A 20,538-nucleotide genomic window follows, 5' to 3' on the forward strand; every position below is an offset into this window, starting at 1 on the left:
CCCACCAACAGTACACAAGAGTTCCTTTTCTCCACAACCATGCCAGCATCTCTTGTCTTTTTGATGATGGCCATTCTAACAGGTGTCAGGTGATATCTCACTGTGGTTTTAATTTGCCTTACCCTAATGACTAGTGATATTGGGCATCTTTTCATGCACCTTTTGGCCTTTCGTAGATCTTTTTGGAGAAATATCTATTCAAGTCTTTTGCCCATTTTTTAATTGGGGTATTTGGTTTTTTGTTATGAGTTATATGAGTTATTTATGTATTTTGGATATTAAATCATTATCAGGTATATGGTTTGCAAATATTTTTTCCCATTCTCTAAGTTGTCTTTTCACTTGTTGATGGTTTCTTTCTTTTGTTGTGCAGAAGCATTTTAGTTTGATGTAGTCCTGTTTGTTTATTTTTGCTTTCGCTACTTGTGCTTTGGGTGACATGTCCAAAAACTCATTCCCAAGACCCAAGTCAAGGAGCTTTATTCCTATGTTTTCTTCCAGGAATTTCATGGTTTCAGGTCTTACATTCATACTTACATTTAAGTCTTTAGTCCATTTTCAGTTAACTTTTGTGCGTGGTGTAAGATATGGGTCCAGTTTCATTCTTTTACATATGAATATCCAATTATCCCAGGACCAGTTATTGAAGAAACTGTCTTTTCTCCATTCAGTATTCTTGGCTCCACTGTCAAATATTAGTCGACCTTATAAGCTTGGGTTTATTTTTGGACTCTCGATTCTATTCCACTGGTGTACCTGTCTATTTTTATGCCAGTAGTACATTGTTTTGATGACTATAGCTTGAAATCAGGAAGTGTGATGCCTACCGCTTTGTTCTTTTTCAAGATTTCTTTGGCTATTTGGGGTCTTTTGCTATTCCATATAAATTTTAGGAGTGCTTTTTCTTCTTCTGTAAAAAAAAAAAGTGCCACTGCAATCTTGATAAGGATTGCATTGAATCTTTAGATGGCTTTTGGTAGTAGTGACATGGTTTTTTGTTTGTTTGTTTGTTTGTTTTGGGGAAGATTAGTCCTGAGCTAACTACTGCCAATCCTCCTCTTTTTGCTGAGGGAGACCAGCCCGGAGCTAACATCCATGTCCATCTTCCTCTACTTCTTTTTTTATACGTGGGACGCCTACCAGAGCACGGCTTTTTGCCAAGAGGTGCCATGTCCACACCCAGGATCCGAACTGGTGAACCCTGGGCCGCGGAGAAGCGGAACATGCGAACTTAACCGCTGTGCCACCGGGACGGCCCCAGTACTGACATTTTAACATAGCAATTCTTCCAATCCATGAATACAGGATATTTCCAATTTATTTGTATCTTCTTCAATTTCTTTCACCAATGTCTCATAGTTTTCAGAGTAGAGATCTTTTACCTCTTTAAATCCATTCCTAAGTATCTCATTGTTTTTGATGCTAATGTCAATGGGATTGATTTATTTCTTCTTCAGAAAATTCATTGTTAGTGTATAGAAATGCTACTGATTTTTGTATGTTAATTTTATACTCTGCAACTCTACTGAATTCATTGATCAGATCTAACAGTTTTTTAGTTCTGTCTTTAGGATTTTCTATATATAAAATCATGTCATCTGCAAATAGAGATAATTTTACTTCTTCCTTTCCAATTCTCATATCTTTTACTTTTTTTTTCCTGCCTGATTGCTCTAGCTAGGACTTCTAATACTATATTGAACAGGAGGGGTGAGAGTGGGCACTCTTATCTTGTTCCAGATCTTAGGAGGAGAAATTTCAACCTTTCACCATTGAGTGTGATGTTAGCTGTGGACCTGTCATATATGGCCTTTATTATGTTAAGATATGTTCCTTATACGCCTAATTTGTTAAGAGTTTTTATCATGAATGGATGTTGAATTTTGTCAACTGCTTTTTCTGCATCTATTACAATGATCATATAATTCTTTTCATTTTATTAATGCGATGTATCATATTGATTAATTTACATGTGGTGAACCACCCTTTCATCCCAGGGATAAATCTCACTCGATCATGGTGAATGATCCAATTAATGTGCAGGTGAATTCAGTTTGCTAATTTTTTATTGAGAATTTTTACATCTATATTCATCAGGGGTATTGGCCTATAGTTTTCTTTTCTAGTTGTGTGCTTTTCTGGTTTTGGTATCAGGATAATATTGGCCTTATAAAATGAGTTTGGGAGTGTATTCACCTCTTCAATATTTTGGAAGAGTTTGAGAAGGACCAGTGTTAATTCTTCTTTAAATGTTTGGTAAAATTCACCAGTGAAGCCATCTGGTCCCGGGCTTTTCTTTGCTGGGAGATTTTTGATTACTGATTCAATCACCTTACTAGTAACTGGTCTATTCAGATTTTCTATTTCTTCCTGACTCACTCTTGGTAAGTTGTATGTTTCTAAGAATTTTTCCATTTCTTCAGGTTGTTCAGTTTGTTGGGGTATAGCTTACTCATAGCAGCCTCTTATGATCCTTTGAATTTCTGTGGTATCACGTATAATATCTCCTTTTTCATTCATAATTTTATTGATTTGGGTCCTTTCTCTTTCTTCCTTGGTTAGTCTAGCTAGGGATTTGTTAAATTTGTTTTATCTTTCAATGAACCAACTCTTAGTTTGGTTAATCTTTTCTATTATCTTTCTGTTCTCTATTTATTTCTACTCTAATCTTTATTATTTCCTTTCCTTTGCTAACTTTGGGCTCAGTTTGCTCTTCTTTTTCTAGTTCCTTAAGGCATAGAATTAGATTGCTCATTTAGGATCTTTCTTGCTTCTTAATGTAAACATTTATTACTATACACCTCCCTCTTGGAACTGCTTTCACTGCATCCCACAAGTTCTGGTATATTGTGTTTCCATTTTCTTTTGTTTCAATGAATTTTTATTTCCCCTTTAATTTCTTCTTTGACCCACTGGTTGTTCAGGGAGAGTATTGTTTAATTTCCATGTGCTCTTGAATTTTCCAGTTTTCTTCCTTTTATTGATTTCTAGTTCATGCCATTGTGGTCAGAGAAAATATTTGGTATGATTTCAATCTTCTTGAATTTGCTAAGGCTTCTTTGTGGCCTAAGACATGGTATAGCCTAGAAAATGTTCCCCATGTGCTTGAGAAGAATGCGTATTCTGCTGTTGTTGGACAGAATGTTCCCAATATGTCTGTTAGGTCCATTTGGTCTATAATGTTGCTCAAATCTGCTGTTTGCTTATTGATTCTCTAGATGATCTATCTATTGTTGAGAGTGGGGTATTAAAGTCCCCAACTATTATTGTATACTGTTCATTTCTCCTTTTAGCTCTGTAAGTTTTTGCTTTATATATTTAGGTGCTCCAATGTTGGGTGCATAAATATTTATAATTATTATATCTTCTTGATGTATTGACCCCTTTATTGTTATATAATGACCTTCTTTTAAATAATGACCTTCTTTTTTTCTTTTCACCATTTTTAGTTTAAAGTCTATTTTGTCTGATATAAATAAATGAAGCCTTAAACAGCTTTTTAAAATGGTGATTTCACTGATCTTGTCTCTAAGCAACGGAAACCCTGTGCTAAAAAAACAAATGGCTGGGGATGACTCTGCAAAGAAAGAGACACAAAGGCGTGGTTTTGGTAAATGCATAAATTCTTTTCCTATGTCCACCCCTGTCCCAAACTCCAGGTCCACTAATGTTTCTTCCAGAATCAGAGTTTAAACAGGCTAATGTGGATTTGCATTCATCTCCCTTGGAATGAATAAATTGCTCCTAAAACTGCATATGCAACTCAAAAAACGCAGTGGAAGCCATAAAAGAACACAGACCTAATTTCCTCAACAAGCAGGGGATGACTGGGGACATGTGAACTCAGAAGCACTGCTTCCCGCGCTAGTGTCAGAAAGTGCAGTAAGTCGATCTGAATGATGATGCCATCTATTTTATAAGTAGCACTCTACATAAGAGAAACAGATCAGTCTGTCCTGGGACAACCTGACACAAAAACATTCCATCTTAATGAAGAAATCAAAATTATAGATCAAGCATTTCACAATGCAAAAAGCAAGAAGTAGACTTCCCTCATATGTGAAAGACACTATGAGTAATTTAGGGAAAAGATAACCAAAAAAGATTCCATAAATCTCATTTCAACCATATCCATTAAACCCTGTAGATTCAGCGCATTTTAAACCTGCTTCTGATGCAAGGAAAATTTATTATTTTTAAAGTACCCCCTCAAAATACTTCAAACAGGCTCTTAAGCACTATTTAAGTTTCTTTCAAAGCCAATTCCAATAGCAATTCTTAACATATTACTCATCCAAATTGATTCAGTATTATCGACCACCCACTATCAGCAGCTAAAACCGTTTCTGACAAAGCATTCTTTTACATTTAGTTCTGGATTAATAACAGTAATCTCTATCCGTAAGCATACCTGGTATAAACAGTGGCACACACTTCGAAGCTGAGGGGGGAATTCCGAGGAGGAACTGATGATGGCGTGGAAGAACTTTTCAGTCATCTGAAGGAGGCTCCGCTGGTTCTCCTCAAGGCTCTCTGACTGTTCTAACCTACAAAAAAAGAGAAAAGGGAAAATCAATTAAAAGCAAACAAACAAACAAAAACACTCCTTAAAAGAGACTCCTTAAGGGACATTCAACGAAATGCAAAATGTGGACTTTGCCCGGATCCTGATTTGAACAAACCAACCGTAAAAAAGGCATTTTTCAGAATTGTGTATAAAATTCTTATCCCCCTATATTCTCACAAATTTAGTATGTGATTTCTAGTTTTTTGCCAACCTAGTAGGTAGGAAAGGGCATCTCCTATCTTAACTTTTATTTCCATGACTTCTGGTAAAAAGTTAGACATGCTCTCCTACATTTTGTGGCCATTTATGTTTCTCCTACTTTGAATTGCCTTTCATATCCAGACTGATACTTCTAACTGTTATGGGTCCCTCCCACCAGTATCTAAAACTCAGTTTGCCCAAAATTAACTTATTTTTCCTCCTACTCCTATGTCTTATCGTGTGTTCCCCATCTTGCCAATGGCACCACCACCGACTCAATCACATCATTCCGGTGACCTCCGATGTCATCTTTGCCTGCTGTACTCCATTACTGCCCACACCCAAGTTGCTAATTCTTAGTATGACCTCTAAAGTCTTGGTGTTGTGTTTACAGACAGAGATTTGGAAGGCAGACTTACTAGATTTAAATTTCAGCTCTATCACTATTGAGCATTATGACCCTGGTCAAGATACCTAACTTCTCTGGGCCTCACTTTTTTTGTCAATAAGACAAGAATAACAATCAAGCCTACACTGTGGGGTTTAAATAGCCATCAAATCCACAAGCTTCACTCAAGCTTCCCAACTGACATAATGTGAACTCTCAAAAGACACCACCTAAGAAACTCACTACTTACCTGCTTGTTATGTGTCTTACCACCCCTATAAATCTATAAGCTCCTTGAAGGAAGTATTCATCTTTGTCCCATTAAAAACTGGCACAGTACATTACCAAGTAAGTACTGAGCAAATACTTGTTTTCAATCTCTTAATTAGTAATTTTTCATTTCTGTACTAATTTACATACTACATAAATGCTTGTGACACTCAAATAATCACTCCAGATTCCTTGCAGCTCACTGTTTGGTGCAGCATATGGATACAGTAAGAGTTTGGAAATTAATGTGGAATACAAGGCAGGAAAGATTTCACGAGATAGGTGAGTTCTAAAGGAGGGATAAAATTCGCACAGGCAAAAAGAAGTAAGGGTATTTCATAAAGAGGAAGTAGGCAGGGCAGGTACTCAATTCAATCCAACAAACATTTATGTGCATCTATCATTTGCCATCTTAGTGCCAGGTGCTGAGATGCAACAATAATTGGCCTTTGACCTTTTCAAAGAAAAAGACATGTACACACTAAGTAATGAGTACAATAATTCAAGGATATAAAAGGCAAAATAGCAAACCAGAGATAGGCATGATTAATTCACATGGCTGGTGGTTGCTGAGAAGCCAGAGGCAGAAAATGAACTTGGAATATATGGAGAACAGAAAAGAGACTGGTCTAAATATGGGGACTGTCTGCATGCATTAGCTAAGAAACTACAACAGTAATTCAAATCTGAGATATGGAGGGCATAGGAGTTTTGTGGTATGAAAGAAAAGATTAACAATTTACTTAACAAGGCCAGAAAAAACTTATAGAAACCTGAACGATTCTTGTCTACTTTGTGGGAAGTTTTTCTTAATAAGGCAACATAGTAGCAGGTACACTGCCGGTTGTTTCAGGTGTTCCCCTAAAACAACACCTGCCAGCCACAGTGCTCTTGTCTCCCACACACCAATAACTTGTTGGCTATTCCACTAATTCTGATCTATAATGAAGCTTGGCGTTCAATCATTTAAGTGTTTGAGTGTATGAAATTTTTCCCTCTGTTTGATTTTAAAAGAATCAGCTTTGTTTCTGTTTTTGCTAATCCTTTTGTTTTCCTGTTTTTAATTTCATTAATTTCTAATCTAATTTTCATTTCTTCTCTTCTGCTTGCTTTATTTTATATTGCTGTTCTTTGTCTAGTTTTCAAAAGTGAAAGCTTAGATTACTGATTTTAGGTCTTTCTTCTTTTCTAATATAAACATTCAATGCTGTAAATTTCTCTCCAAACACTGCTTTCACTATCTTCCACAAATTTTGATAAGCTGTACTTTCATTTTCATTTTTTTTTTTTCTTTGCATTTCAGTTTTGGGAGATTTCTATTGACGTCTCTTCAAGGTCACTGATGATTTCCTCAGTTGTGTCCAGTCTGCTGATGAGCCCATCCAAAGACATTCTTTCCTTCTGTTACAATGTCTTCGATTTCTAGCATTTCCTTTTGATTCTGTCTTAGAGTTTCCATCTCTCTGTTTACACTGCTCACCTATTCTTGCATATTCCACTTTTTTTCTGTTAGAGCTCTTAACATAATAATGATAGTTATTTTAAATCCCTGCCATATCTGAGTATGGTTCTGACGCTTGCTTTTGTCTCTTCTGACTACGATTTTTCCTGCCTTTCGGCATGCTTTCTAATGTTTTTTGAAAGTCAGACCCAAGATGTATTGGTTAGCAAGAACTGAGATAAACAGGTCTTTAGCATAAGGTTTTATGTTAACCAGGCTAGGACTTACGTTGTGTTTAAATGTTTGCTGCAGCTGTAGGTATCAATTTCCTCCAGTGTCCTTGTTTTTGTCTGCCTAGTTGTCTTTGGGTTTCCCTAGAAATTCTTCTTCAACAGTCTCTGGGGTGTGGATCTCTCAGGTGTAATCCACTGTTAATACACTGGACTCCCACTGATGTGGTGGTGAGGCCTTGGGGAGGGGAAGCAGTTTACAATCTTATGATTATATCTCCATTGTTTTATTGGGCCAGAAACCCTGGACTGTGACTTTCAGAAGATTTTCTTAGCCCTTTTGTTCCCTCTTATGAGAGGCAGGAAGCCTAGAGGTAGCTGAAGTTGGCTAACTACCCATCCTCCGGTCAGACAAGGCTTTGGTAAAGTAGTTTCCCTTGAGGACAGGCCTCTGTAAGGGAGAACAGAACACTACAGGCATGTTTCAAAATGGTTACTTTTCCCCTTCCCCTGCCCAGAGCACAGGGAGCTTCTCCTCCCATCTTCACCATGAGAACCTGGTGGGCCCTGCAGGTCAAATTAACAAAAGTGCAGGGGTCCCAATAAGACTGGGCCCCCAGGAGTTTTAACTCTCAAACTAATCCACACTCAATCTCCAGCAGCTCATCAATCATGGTCTCAGTGTTCCTCCCAGCTACTGGCTCAGTAGTTTCTCCTGGGAAGCTGGGACTCTGTATTTGCTTTTCTCTAGGTGGTGATTTGCTCTGTAACTTCAATTTTCTGATGGATCTAAGAAAAGCTGCCAATTTTCTGATTTCAACTTTTTCTTATTATGAACATAGGAGTGTCAGTTTCCAAGCTCCTTACATGTCAGGGCAGACTTCAGTTTGATTTTAAGTCACCTGAATGTAATAGGCTTGTCATCTAGCTCTCTTGTCTGCACCACAGTACTTAGTGCAGTAGATTTCCTTTAGGCAGTTAATTTACTCTCTCCCTAAGTAATTCTTTAACCTTTAGAAAGTAACATTGCTTAATGGTAACAAAATACAAGATGACTTAAAAGAATGTTGCTTTTAGGTTTTTTTTTTTTGAGAAAGATTAGCCCTGAGCTAACTGCTACCAATCCTCCTCTTTTTGCTGAGGAAGACTGGCCCTGAGCTAACATCCATGCCCATCTTCCTCTACTTTATATGTGGGATGCCTATCACAGCGTGGCTTGCCAGGCGGTGCCATGTCCACACCTGGGATCTGAACCAGTGAACCCTGGGCTGCTGAAGTAGAACGTGCGCACTTAACAGCTGCACCACCGAGCCAGCCCCGCTTTAAGCTTTTAAACTATAACTATTTAACTAGTTTAATAATTGGCTAATTTAGTGCCAGAGTTCTGATTAGATATTACAGTTGATACTTCAGCAAAGACAGAGCCAAAAATATTAACTGATACAAAGTTGCTAAATAAAAATTATTTTGGAAGAGCTACCATCGAGAAACTCTGAGCTTGAAAATAAAAAACAAAATAATGTTAAGGTCCTAACTGAAAGAAAGACAAGAGATGTGGCTTAGGAAAAGCAAGCATAACATAAGTGTTTAAAATTCACTCATTCAATGGATAGTTATGAAATGTCAACTATAAGCTAGATCCCATGCTAAATATTCATAGAAGGATATAAAGATATACAAAATACAAAAGAGCCAACAGTCTAGAGGGGAGATAAATTCATAAAATACATCATAACAATTAAGTGTTACAATGATGATGTAGAACAGAATAAAGACTATTTCTTTATTCAAGTGTAGTGTGTGTATATGAATGGCACCTGGTGACAGGTAGAAAGCTTCACAGAGATGGTAATTTTAAAAAACTGCACCTTCATTACCTCTTGGCCTCTTTCCCTTCTAAGCCACTCCTCACTAGAGGAGGAGGAGTGAGTTAGAAAAAAAGAGTCAAGCATGCTTAGCTCAGCGCCATCCTTTCCACTCTAGATATGTTTGCCTACTGAAAAGATGTATTCTGGTCTGCTCTCTACTTGTGTGGTAAAAAGCTTGGCAGACCCTGTGAGGGAAACCTGTAGTTATCCAGCTGTGCAAGGGATGGGGTAAATGAGAGTAATTCAAGGTGAAGTGTTAGCAAGCCTATTTGCCCACAGGATCTACAGTCACATTCTCCAATCAGTTTTATCAGAAATAAAAGTGATAGCTGATTCCTGAATGTTTCCTGCCCATCCCTCCTCCCTCCACCCTTTTGGTTTTGAACTTAGGCAGGGAAGAAGGATATTATTTATTAGGCATCTCCAACCCCAGTGAACCCTATGTGTCAAGCTACTTAAAAAATATATAGCGTGCATATTTCACTGGAGCTAAAGTCCAGAGAACACACGAAGGAATGACAAGGGCTGATGGCGGATTACAGTAAGACAACTCTGTACTTCATCTTGCAGTCAATGGGGGAACAACTGATGATTTCCAAGAAATAAAGTGACAAAAAAGATTTAGGTTTCAGAATAATTCCTACAGCAAATGACATGAAAAAGACAATGCTGGGACAATAATTAGGAAGTTACTACAAAAGTCAATGGGATCAATATGGTATTGGCCAAATAAATTATGCAGCAGTTAAAAAAATGAAATTAATCTTTATATATTGGCATAGAAAGATCTAAGACATAGGATTAAATTAAAAAAATTAAGTTGCAAAACCATGTATACGATGTTACCATTTATATTAAGCACTCACATTATAATATACAGTTTCTTCAACTAAACATATGTATATGCAAATGTACTGAAAAAGAACAGAATAACAGACTAAACTAGAAACAGTGCTATGTCTCTAGAGGCGGTAGTCAAAGACATCTTTAATGACATTTGTAATTTTTTTTTTAAGAAAAATATATTTGTGTGTGACTTTTATAATTAAAGACTAATTTTAAGAATCAAAGGGAGAAATTGTGAGGGCCTTGCCCCATGTAGTGGTAGTCAAAAAATGGAGAGCAATTACAGATGAGAAGATGACAAACCTGGTAGGATCCACTTCAAAGCTAACATGTTGCCAATCAGAGGATGTGATCACAATTCGTAACAAAGGATCCAGGAGTTTTTGTAGGTAGGTAGCACCATATACCTAAAAAAATACACCAGGAAGAATTTATTATGCTTGCTCCAAATATCTTGCATTAAAGAAGATGTTCTGCTCTGTACATTTGTACATAATCATTGTCTGACATACCTCCGCACAAAAAGATGAATGGATACAAACCTTGAAACAGAAGGTCATTATTTTACTGGCTAAGCTGTTGCCTCGGAAAAGAGTCTGCATGGAGTCTGCCAATTCTACTTCCTTAGAAAACATGTTCCAGAGCAGTTGGTAGAGTAAATGCCGAGAATCAAAGAGAGTCACTAGAACTCGAGCTAGTTCATCCTGAGAACAAAACAAAATTGTGTTACTGTGAACAATTCCATTTTTTCTTAAGCAGGAAAGTGAAAGGCAAATCCAAAGTTGATAACCACCTGCTGAATCAAGGTAAATGGTGACTAATTTTTCCCTGGGATCTATCTATGTACATTTGTCTATGATAGATAACTATTCCTATACGCCTACAGTAGCTGTTAATTCTAAGGATTCACTGAAGAAAGGTAAGAGATGCCTAAGCTTTACTAGGGAGACAGAAAAAATCCAGGTTTCAACTCAAATTACATGACAAATAAAAGAGTAGAAATAGAAGATGATGGCAAAGGGTTCAGTATGATACGCAGAAATCATTTTCTTAGAAAATCAGTGTGCAGGAACAAGACTGGTGACCACAAGAGCTCTACTCTCTTCTCATATAGTGATGGAAACTCAGTGAACAATGAACATGTGCTAGGCAGAGAAATGACAAAAATGGAAAGACTACAGGATTTACAGAAATTCAGAAAAAGACCTGGGCTTTGCATTCAGAACCAAGAGATTAGCAAGATTTACATACAAAGCAGAGGTGGGCAGCTAATCCCCATCTAGAAACTCTATGATAACCCTCATTATTCCCCATAGTGAAGTGTGTTTTGGTACATTCAAGAAAAACTATGGGATAGTAAATCACCATTTAACCACACAAGCTGCAAAGAGATTTAGAGAGAACATGGGTAGCCATAAAAAAAACGCCCCAACCTGCAAGCAGTGAAAACATAGGCCAGGATCATGGCCCATAGCTCTTCTAATTCTTGCCTGGTCCCAGGATTATAATAATCTGATACTTGAGAAAAGGAAAAATTTAACAATCCTAACCACAGATAATCTAGAAGCCAAAGAAGATCCAATATTCTGTCATACTCCTTACAGTTACATAATACGTATTTGACTAGATATAAAAATTCTATCCTCCATCTTAAAGTCAAGTATAATTATGAGACATAATTCAGTTACAAAATAAAACTATTTTTAGACTACTGTGCGAAATGTTTTTTCCCCACTCTAATTCTTCCCCCACAAAATTCTAAAAACTTTAAGCAACAGAATTTAAAATTTACAAAATAGAATTAAATTTTTAAAAAGTTCTCTTGTATTTTGTCCTTCTTTAGATACAGCTCTAATAGAGCTAGCCTAATATAAAAGTCCTAAAAAAAGGCATTTAATATAAAACTCATTGGAAACAATTTACTGAAAGAAAACAAATGAATTAAAGCTTCTTGGACTTAACTGATTCCTTTTTACTAAGAAAATTACTGATAACTTTTAGTGCTTGACTATAAGTAGGTACTGAAAAAGTAATTCAGAATACCCATTTTCAAAACATATGAAGATTTGTGAACTAATATTAGGCTTCAAGAGGATTTCAATAATTTTCTTTTTCCAACTCCTCAGCTACAGTAGGATCCCATCATCATTCATTAAACAATTATTTACTGAGTCCTTATTATGCGCCAGGCTCTACTTCAAGAAGTGGAACTGCAACAGTGAACAAGACAGACCAGGTCTCTGCTCTCATGGAGCTCACATTCTGGTGGAATGAGAACAACTAATCAAAGAAACAAGATAATTTCACAGAGTGAACAAATGCTGCAAACAAAATACAAGGCAATGTGATAGAATGACTGTGGGTGTGGTTTTGAGTGGATGGCCAGAAAAGACCTCACTAAGAAAGCTACACTTGAACTGAAGCTTGAATAACAAGAAGTCGGCCATTTAAGAAACCAGGGAAGCAGCACTGCAGGCCATGGCAGCAGCGGCGACCAGCGCGCTCTGAGTGGAATTGAGCCTCACATGTTCGACGGCTGCGTGGCTTAAGTTTGGTGAACAAGAAGGAAAATGGCATAAGATGATGTCAGAAAGAAGGCGAGGCCCAGGTTGGGCAGAGCCTCATAGGTCAGGGTAAGGAGTTTCAGTTTTACTTTATGTATGAGAAGTAAGATCCTACAGCTTTTAAGCAGAAACAAATCTACAGGCAATGACAGATTACTTTATTAGTTATAACTTACCAAACTGAAGTCATTTTTGGTACAATACAGACTAAATAGTTTTTTAACATGGAAAGGGATAATGCTTCTCAAATGTTTAACATATATTATTAAGAATTACCATGATTTTAGGAAAATTTTTTAAGAGGCCAGTACCATATTATATCTTCAGGGTTTAAAACAAGCAACATAATTTCAAATGCAAATAGAGCACTTAGGTTTTTTGAAAATTGTACAACGTGTTACAGAAAAAAGAACTGTGAACTGGAGGTAGCAAACAGGCACAAGCTTTGGGTTTTAGTTCTGACATTACTAACTAAACATGAGGTTTAACCCTAATTGTCTCATTTAAGATATGAAGGCACCAGGTCAGATCAGTGCTTTTAATTTTCTTTTTATCAATGTTTAAATGAAATTTTTCAATGGGACAGGTAAGGAGTTCGAGTTTTACTTTAAGTAGGAGGAAAAAGGTCCTCAAACTTATGAATACTAGTGAGGGCTAGAACACCAACCACTTCCCCACAGCCAAAAAACACTCAAATAATACCTGAGGTTTCTTCCAGCTCTAAAGTTTTAGAAATTCATTCGATAAACATTCATTGAACAAATGAAATCTGAAGCATCTGCCTTGTGCCACACACTCTTCTCCTCCACTTACTCAATGAACTTACCCACTGAGAACAAGGGACCACATTGGCCAGAGCCATGGCTATAGGGAGCTCTCCCTGATCACCCATCATTGTGACCAACTCCACCAGCCTCTCAAACCGATCTGCCAACACCGTTTCTGCAAGTGTGTCAAATTCTGTGCCTTGTTGGAGGATTTTTGTCAGAACTTCCATAAATGTAGCTCTTGTCTGGAGATCTTTGTGATAACCTAAACCTGATATGAATAGACAGATGCAAGTTTACTAACATGGCCTTGTTGAAGGAATTTTACTTGTCTTACATGCCAGTTCTCTAGATTTTAAATTTCTGCATGATGCTTTCATTTTATCTCACCTATGGAGTGCATGAGGCCACTGTCCACGTTAGCGTTAAGTAAGTTTGACATTGCAAGGACTGTGCAGTGCCTCAGTGAGGCCAGCCTCCGAGACATGCCACGCTTCCTGCCACCTGTTTGTGCATTTTCATCTTCAACTTCACTACAGTCATTCAAAAGGTTCATAAACAATGTGAAATACCTGAGAAATAAAAAGATTGACCCTTACAAAGTGAATGCCACATCAACCAGACATTCTGAAATCATCACATATGCATCACATGAGCGGCTCTGGGTATCTGCTTCTCTCCAGGCTTGGGGTAGTCAGCCAGCATGGCTCATTATCAAGTGTGCTATGTTGAATATGGTTTTATCCTGACAAATCCCAGTACACATCTCACGACATAAGCACCAAATAGATGCAATCTTCCCTGGCAAATGCATCACTTTTAATGTTTAGCATATGAAATTAGTGGTCCAAATAGTTTAGACAATGCCATTTTAAATGACTTAATGAGATGAACTGAGTTTTATTGCCAATAAACTTCAATGATACGATTACTTTCTTTAAAAACCACAAAACACAGTTGTTTTCCTATCCCAGTTCTGTCATAGGGAATATGACATCATGCATGTGTTGCACTTTATGAGATAGCCGCCGATGGCATAATGCCAAAGCAATGAGGTCCATTTCCTAAATACGATCATTTGCCTCTTTGGTTACACTTTCTTTGCTTTGTTGTGTGTGGGGCTTTGTTTTTTGCTTGGTGACTGAAACTTACTTAAGAAATAGCTGTGACTTGGCTTCCATGAGTTCCACACCATCTCCTTCCTCAGGCTGCAGCGGGAGACCAGCCAGGAGTGAAACTACTGCTTCCATGCTTGCCTGGTCCAGATCTCTGAAGAAAAAAATGTGAAGACCTTCAGTCTTTCAAGTTCTTCCATTCCACCTTCCCCTCAAATAAACTTCTTCCTGACAGACACAAACTTTAGGAACTACTTCATGAAACAAATTATTAGGACAACCTAAATGATCTGAGTTAATATGCAGACCCTAGAATGCAAAACATTTCAAGGTGGGGAGAGGGTGACAGTAACTTTCTACAAAGTGATCTTGGCAAAACGACTACCCCAGATCAAAGGCGTGCACTATAAACCAAGCCTGGCCAAAGAAACATACGTGAATGCTTACTATGTAGTTCATAGTGTTTAATTATTTTCTGTTATGTAGCAATAAGTATTTATGACTAGAGCAAACAATTACTTTTTAGAAAGACTTAAAACAATTAAGTTCTTCAAATAATACCTTAATCTAATCATAAAAAAAATACAGTCTAAGGCTTTACATACCTTATTTTCCAATAACTGTCGAATCTCTTTCCTAAATAGATAACACTGAATTTCTATACATAACACTTTCTCTCTCTCACACATTTTTTAATAAAACTCTTTCAGTTAAAGAGAGAAAAATAAAGATTAATATCTTTATATAATTCAAATGCAAAAGCTTGATATCCAAAAAGACAATTTTAATACACATAAAATACACATATCATAGCTATAATGAAGTAGTACTAATGCCTGGAGTAAACCTACTAATATTTAAAGGTCATTCTCTTTTTTTACCTTGTAAGACATTTTACATCATCATCTGCTGCTTGGTTTGATGTTCCCATAACCCAATCTGTCAGATATTCTACCATCTTATTCCTACAGAATGGGAGAGAAAAGGAAAATAGCAAACAATTTTTTTAAAGTCATACGTACACCTTTAGCCATGTAAGATTTTGGGTTTTTTTTAAGATTGGCATCTGAGCTAACAACTGTTGCCAATCTTCTTTTTTTTTTCTGCTTTTTCTCCCCAAATCCCCCAAGTACATAGTTGTATATTTTAGTTGTGGGTCCTTCTAGTTGTGGCACGTGGGATGCCACCTCAACATGGCCTAATGAGCAGTGCCATGTCCACGCCCAGGATCCAAATCAGCGAAACCCTGGGCCACCGAAGCGGAGCGTGCAAACTTAACCACTTGGCCACAGGGCTGGCCCCATATAAGATGTTTTAATAGCACAAATAATGTGTCAAATCACCCAGGTGACACGACAATTTTATAAGAGAGATACTACTATCACAGATCTAACAGTCAGAAGGGCGCGAACATGGGGAACTTGGATACTGATCCTCCACATCAGCCCCTAGTTATGGTATCAGTTTGAATCAAACCTTAGGATCAAATTCTTAGGTCAAATATAGTAGAATTTTAGAAAAAAGGAGCACTGTCATGGGCACAAAGCTTAAGGAAATTTGAAAAGACATGCAAAGAAAAACACATACGTAAAAGGTTCCTTTACACCTCCCCCCCTTCTCACGATAATCAGGGATCTACTATTTTTCCGTACTTCATTTAACATAATGTTTATAAGACCCTACTACTTTGCTCTTTTGAGAACTCACCTAAATTTCATCTCTTGACAAAATGAGAGGTCATCTCTTCTTGCCATCATTACCTCGACTAGCTGACACAGTTTCGTTTTTATTTGAATTGCATGGACCATGTTCCCAAGTACACGAACATATCTATTTAGACACAGAAACATTCAAAAAAATGATCAGATATAAACAAAAGAGAAGGTTTTCCAAATGGTTTAATCACTAAGTACAATGATTAAATGTAACTATTTTATTTATATGAGAATATACGTAACTTCTGGCTACCTTATTGTCACACTCTAATTTGGGTGCAATAAAGAAAAGGTTGGCAAACTATTTCACTAATAACTACAAATACCAATGTGTTTCTGCTACATTTCAGTAGAATGCTTACCTGACCAGATTTAACATCATCGTTTCAATGCTAGCTTGCCCCAGATGTTCGGAGCTGCCTTCAGTATGATTATCTAGTAAGTTCTTCATTATAGCTATGGTTTGCTCTACAAATTGAGTATTGGTGTCAGTCAATAAAACCTATACAAAGAAAAAATATACTTTGGGATCAATGCACAGCAGACACATCAGAGAGAGATGCAGTTGCCTGATCTAAATGTTATACATGTGCAGAAATGCACCCACAGGCATATATCCAAACAGGCACATACATACACTCAGACACTCATATCCATACCTGAGACATTCATAAACAAAAGCATACTCATACACTAGAGTTCCTGAAAAGCAAACTGATCCCTACATTAGATGATTCTCCTTTCTGAAATGTTTCGCCTATTTTTTAAAAAATTGTGAGTGAATGTTCATGCCAGTATCTAATTACATCATCTAAAAGAAAAAGGTTTCATTATTTCAAACAGATCACTCTATTCATAAGAAAGGGTGAAAAATAAAGGAAAGAACACTTTACCTGTCCTTGGGAGTCAAAAAACTTGCTGATGGTGTTCTTCAATTTGTTAAACAGCATTGGATAAAGAGCAGGACTCAATTCTAAACCCACCAGATCCTTAACGTTGGTGCGTATTTGAAGTCCCACTTTCTCATGGTTACACACCATTAAGGATAGCAGCCGATCCATAAATTTGCTGACAGGTGTGTCTGCATTTCCCTCTGAGGACATCACTGAAATCATGGAACCCTTGCGTTCACTGACTGGGCCCATGGGTGGGCTATAGGTTGCCAGGCCAGAATTGCTTCTCTGCTGCAGGCACACTCCCCCAAGGGCACAGAGGAAGCCGGTCATGTTGATCCATTCCTGAAGGGAGTCCGTGTCAGACAAATCTATGGATCCTCCTCCACTCACATGAGACATTCGCCTCTTAACAATGGTCTTATGAAGGCTTTCAGCAGCCTAAACACAAAATTTTTATGGAAAGCATGAATTCAACCTAAACTGGTTTGAGAGATTTGAAAAATTACTTTTTATCCAATATTTCTTTCATGACAAAAGAACATTTTTTACATTTAAAAAATCCAAGTCTTCACTCCACCATTTCTAGTCACATCAAGGTACCCTACTGCTGGAGGACAGTTGAGTGTTACAGAATTGAGGGTAGTGATAAACACGGACATGTATCAGATATAAAGGGAGTGATGGACTCTTGCTTAGAAAGAAACGTACTCTCATAAGACTTGCTTATATTAATTCCTAGACACAGAGGCAACGTCTGTGCTGCTTCAAGAAACATAAGCATGTGGAGATTTTTAACCAAGTAGTGTGTTCACTTATTAACTGAGTGATCAACCAAGTCCAAGTGCTCTGAGGCCAGCTTTGTAAACATTGTACTACTATTAATATACATTTCACACACAGCGAATGAGAGTAATCAAGCGGAAGAACCACTGAAGACAGAAACAGAGTGTAATGAAGGAAGTTTACAGAAAGACAAAAATCAGACTCTACAAGAATTTGTAATCTGACTGAGGAGGAATCTTCAAAGAGTTGTGATCCTTTTAGTTTATGGGGTAGAGATGTGTGGCAAAAATTTTTCAAATTTAATTTCCATTACATACTGCTTTCAGGTATAATACTCATCCTACTATAGAGGATATATCAACCCAAGAAAGCAACATATTAGGGGCATTCTGTGATATGAATGACGTAAAAGTACCATTGAATTTCTTCATTATGCATGCTTATTTTGTGGGAAAAATGGCCTTTCTCTCATGAAGGATTGCTTTGAACACAGAACTCCTGAAACATCGTGATTTCTTACAGCACATGAATTTATTAGAGTTGTGTCTAATCTTAGAATATGGCTACATATCCCTGCTGTCATGTAGCACATTACCCCTTTTAGGACCTATGCTATCAGATATTTATGCAAACTCTCTGATGAGGAGTTAAGACACAGTGCGGCTTGCAACATGGCTCACAATAGGGAGCACAGTGAAAGAACCACTGAATACAATGTTATGCTTTGATAAAGAAAGCCAAGGGGCTGGCCCCACGGCCGAGTGGTTAGGTTCGAGCGCTCTGCTTCAGTGGCCGGGGTGTCCCCAGTTCGGATCCTGGGCATGGACATGGCACCACTCATGGAGCTGTGCTGGAGCAGCGTCCCACAAAGCACAACCAGAGGCACTCACAACTAGAGTGTACAACTATGTGCCAGGGGGCTTTGGGGAAGAAGAAGAAGGAAAAAGACAAAAAAAAGATTGGCAACAGATGTTAGCTCAGGTGCCAATCTAAAAAACAAAAAAAGCCTTGATCTTGCATTTTAGTACTTTATGTCACTTACTTTGACTATGAGATTGGCTAGATCAAGTGAGATAAAGAATCAACTTCACACCTTCAATGATGTGTGAATCATTGGTATCAGAGACAACACAGAAATGTCCATTGCAAAAGAATTTGCAAACTGGCTTATAAACAATGTGGTAAACAGCACATATTTGGACAAAATTCACCTATTGAGATTATCAAACAGTGCCATGTGATTTTGAACTTTTTGGCAGTGGAAGGGTGACTGAGTACTCAGTATATTGGCTGCATTTGGGCTGCAGCACAGTTGAAACGCTGTAGTTGGTATATATCTGACTTATTTCCTTCACTCGTCAAGGATTTGGATCCAATACCATTTAGACATCTCCTTAATCTGGTCTCAGCTCTTGAGCCAAGTGTTCATACTGAACATTGTACTTGGCATCAATGTTAATTCAAACATTAGGGAATAATGCACTAGCAGCTAAGGCTCAGTGATCTAAACAGAGTTCCTCTGCATCTTTATTATACAGCAATATACCCAGCGGAAATAAGAAATTCCACTGCTAAGTGTGGGCCTCACAGAAATACATGCAGATGGTCACCGAAAGACACATTCCAGGATGTTCACAGCAGCCCTATTTAAAATAACTACTCTCTGTATAGCAATCCAATGCCAAAAAAGAGTAGAAAGGAAAATTAAATTGTGGACTGTTTATTGAATGAAATCCTATATAGCAATAACAATGAGTGAACCACAACTGCACAGAACAGTGTGGATGAATCTCACAAACCTAATGTCGAGTGAAAGAAGCCAGACATAAGAGAGCATCTCTCTATGATTCCGTTCATATAAACTTTAAATACAGGAAAACTGTTGCATTTGACAGTCAGGACAGCAGTCATTCTTGGGCTGTCAGGGACTGGAGGAGGCACACTGAAGGCTTCTAGGACACTCGTAATGATTTATTTCTTGATGTGGGTGCAGGTTGCACAGGTATGTTCACCTTCTAATACTGTGAACTGTCACTTAGATTTATACATGTTTTTGTATGTATAATTCAATAAGAAGGAAAAAACTATGTGAAAAATATTTTAAAAATCTTTCTTAGGGGCTAGCCCCATGGCCTAGTGGCTAAGTTTGGCACGCTCTGTGTCAGCGACCCAGACACAGAGCTATACCACTTGCCAGCAGCCATGCTGTGGCAGCAACCCACACACAAAATAGAGGAAGATTGGCACAAATGTTAGCTCAGGGCAAATCTTCCTCAGCAAAAAGAAAAACCTTTTAAATTTAAAATCTAAACTTAACATTATTATATACATTTCTTAAGAGCCGCTAATATATATATGTCATAGACTAATATAATCAACCCAAAATGTCAAATTTCTTTTAAAAAGCTTTGATTCATATGAATGAACCTTGCAGACATTATGTCAAGTAAAAGAAACCAGTCACAAAAAAATCACATATTGCATGATTCCATTTCTGTGAAATGTCCAGAATAGGCAAGTCTACAGAGACAGAAAGTAGAGCAGTGGTTGCCCAGGGCTGGGCGAGAACAGGGAAAGCAAGAGGTTAGGAATGATAGCTAAAGGTATGTGGTTGTTTTCAGTTGTGGTGATAGTTGCACAAATGTGTGAATATACTAAAAACCACTGAACTGTACATTTTAAATGGGTGAATTGTATGATATGTGAATTATATATCAATACAGTTACAAAACAGTTACAAAAAAAAACTTTCCTTCTAAAGTCACATGTCCTCTCCAAATAACGATATTGGGTACACATTTTTGCTTCACAAAAACATAACTTTTTTCTTGTTCTAATTAAGCATGATGAGAAAAAAGCAATAGGACATTAACCAATTTTTATAAAA

The 20,538-nt window shown here is 37.4% G+C and overlaps 1 protein-coding gene across 23 annotated transcripts in view; it reads right to left on the reverse strand.

Moving 5' to 3' along the window:
• NF1 (neurofibromin 1) overlaps positions 1-20,538 on the reverse strand; it is a 240,137-nt gene that overhangs the window by 106,818 nt on the left and 112,781 nt on the right. For all 23 annotated transcript variants that reach the window (XM_070562627.1, XM_070562622.1, XM_070562626.1 and 20 more), the window contains 10 exons: positions 16,866-17,306; positions 16,335-16,474; positions 15,965-16,087; positions 15,139-15,222; positions 14,295-14,411; positions 13,533-13,714; positions 13,202-13,413; positions 10,354-10,515; positions 10,115-10,218; positions 4,412-4,547 (listed from right to left, as the gene is read on the reverse strand). In XM_070562627.1, coding sequence (XP_070418728.1) covers positions 4,412-4,547; positions 10,115-10,218; positions 10,354-10,515; positions 13,202-13,413; positions 13,533-13,714; positions 14,295-14,411; positions 15,139-15,222; positions 15,965-16,087; positions 16,335-16,474; positions 16,866-17,306 — 1,701 coding nt within the window. The remainder of the gene's footprint in view (positions 1-4,411; positions 4,548-10,114; positions 10,219-10,353; positions 10,516-13,201; positions 13,414-13,532; positions 13,715-14,294; positions 14,412-15,138; positions 15,223-15,964; positions 16,088-16,334; positions 16,475-16,865; positions 17,307-20,538) is intronic.

This window comes from Equus przewalskii, chromosome 10, assembly GCF_037783145.1.
Source record: "Equus przewalskii isolate Varuska chromosome 10, EquPr2, whole genome shotgun sequence".
In the NCBI taxonomy this organism is placed as follows: Eukaryota; Metazoa; Chordata; class Mammalia; order Perissodactyla; family Equidae; genus Equus; species Equus przewalskii.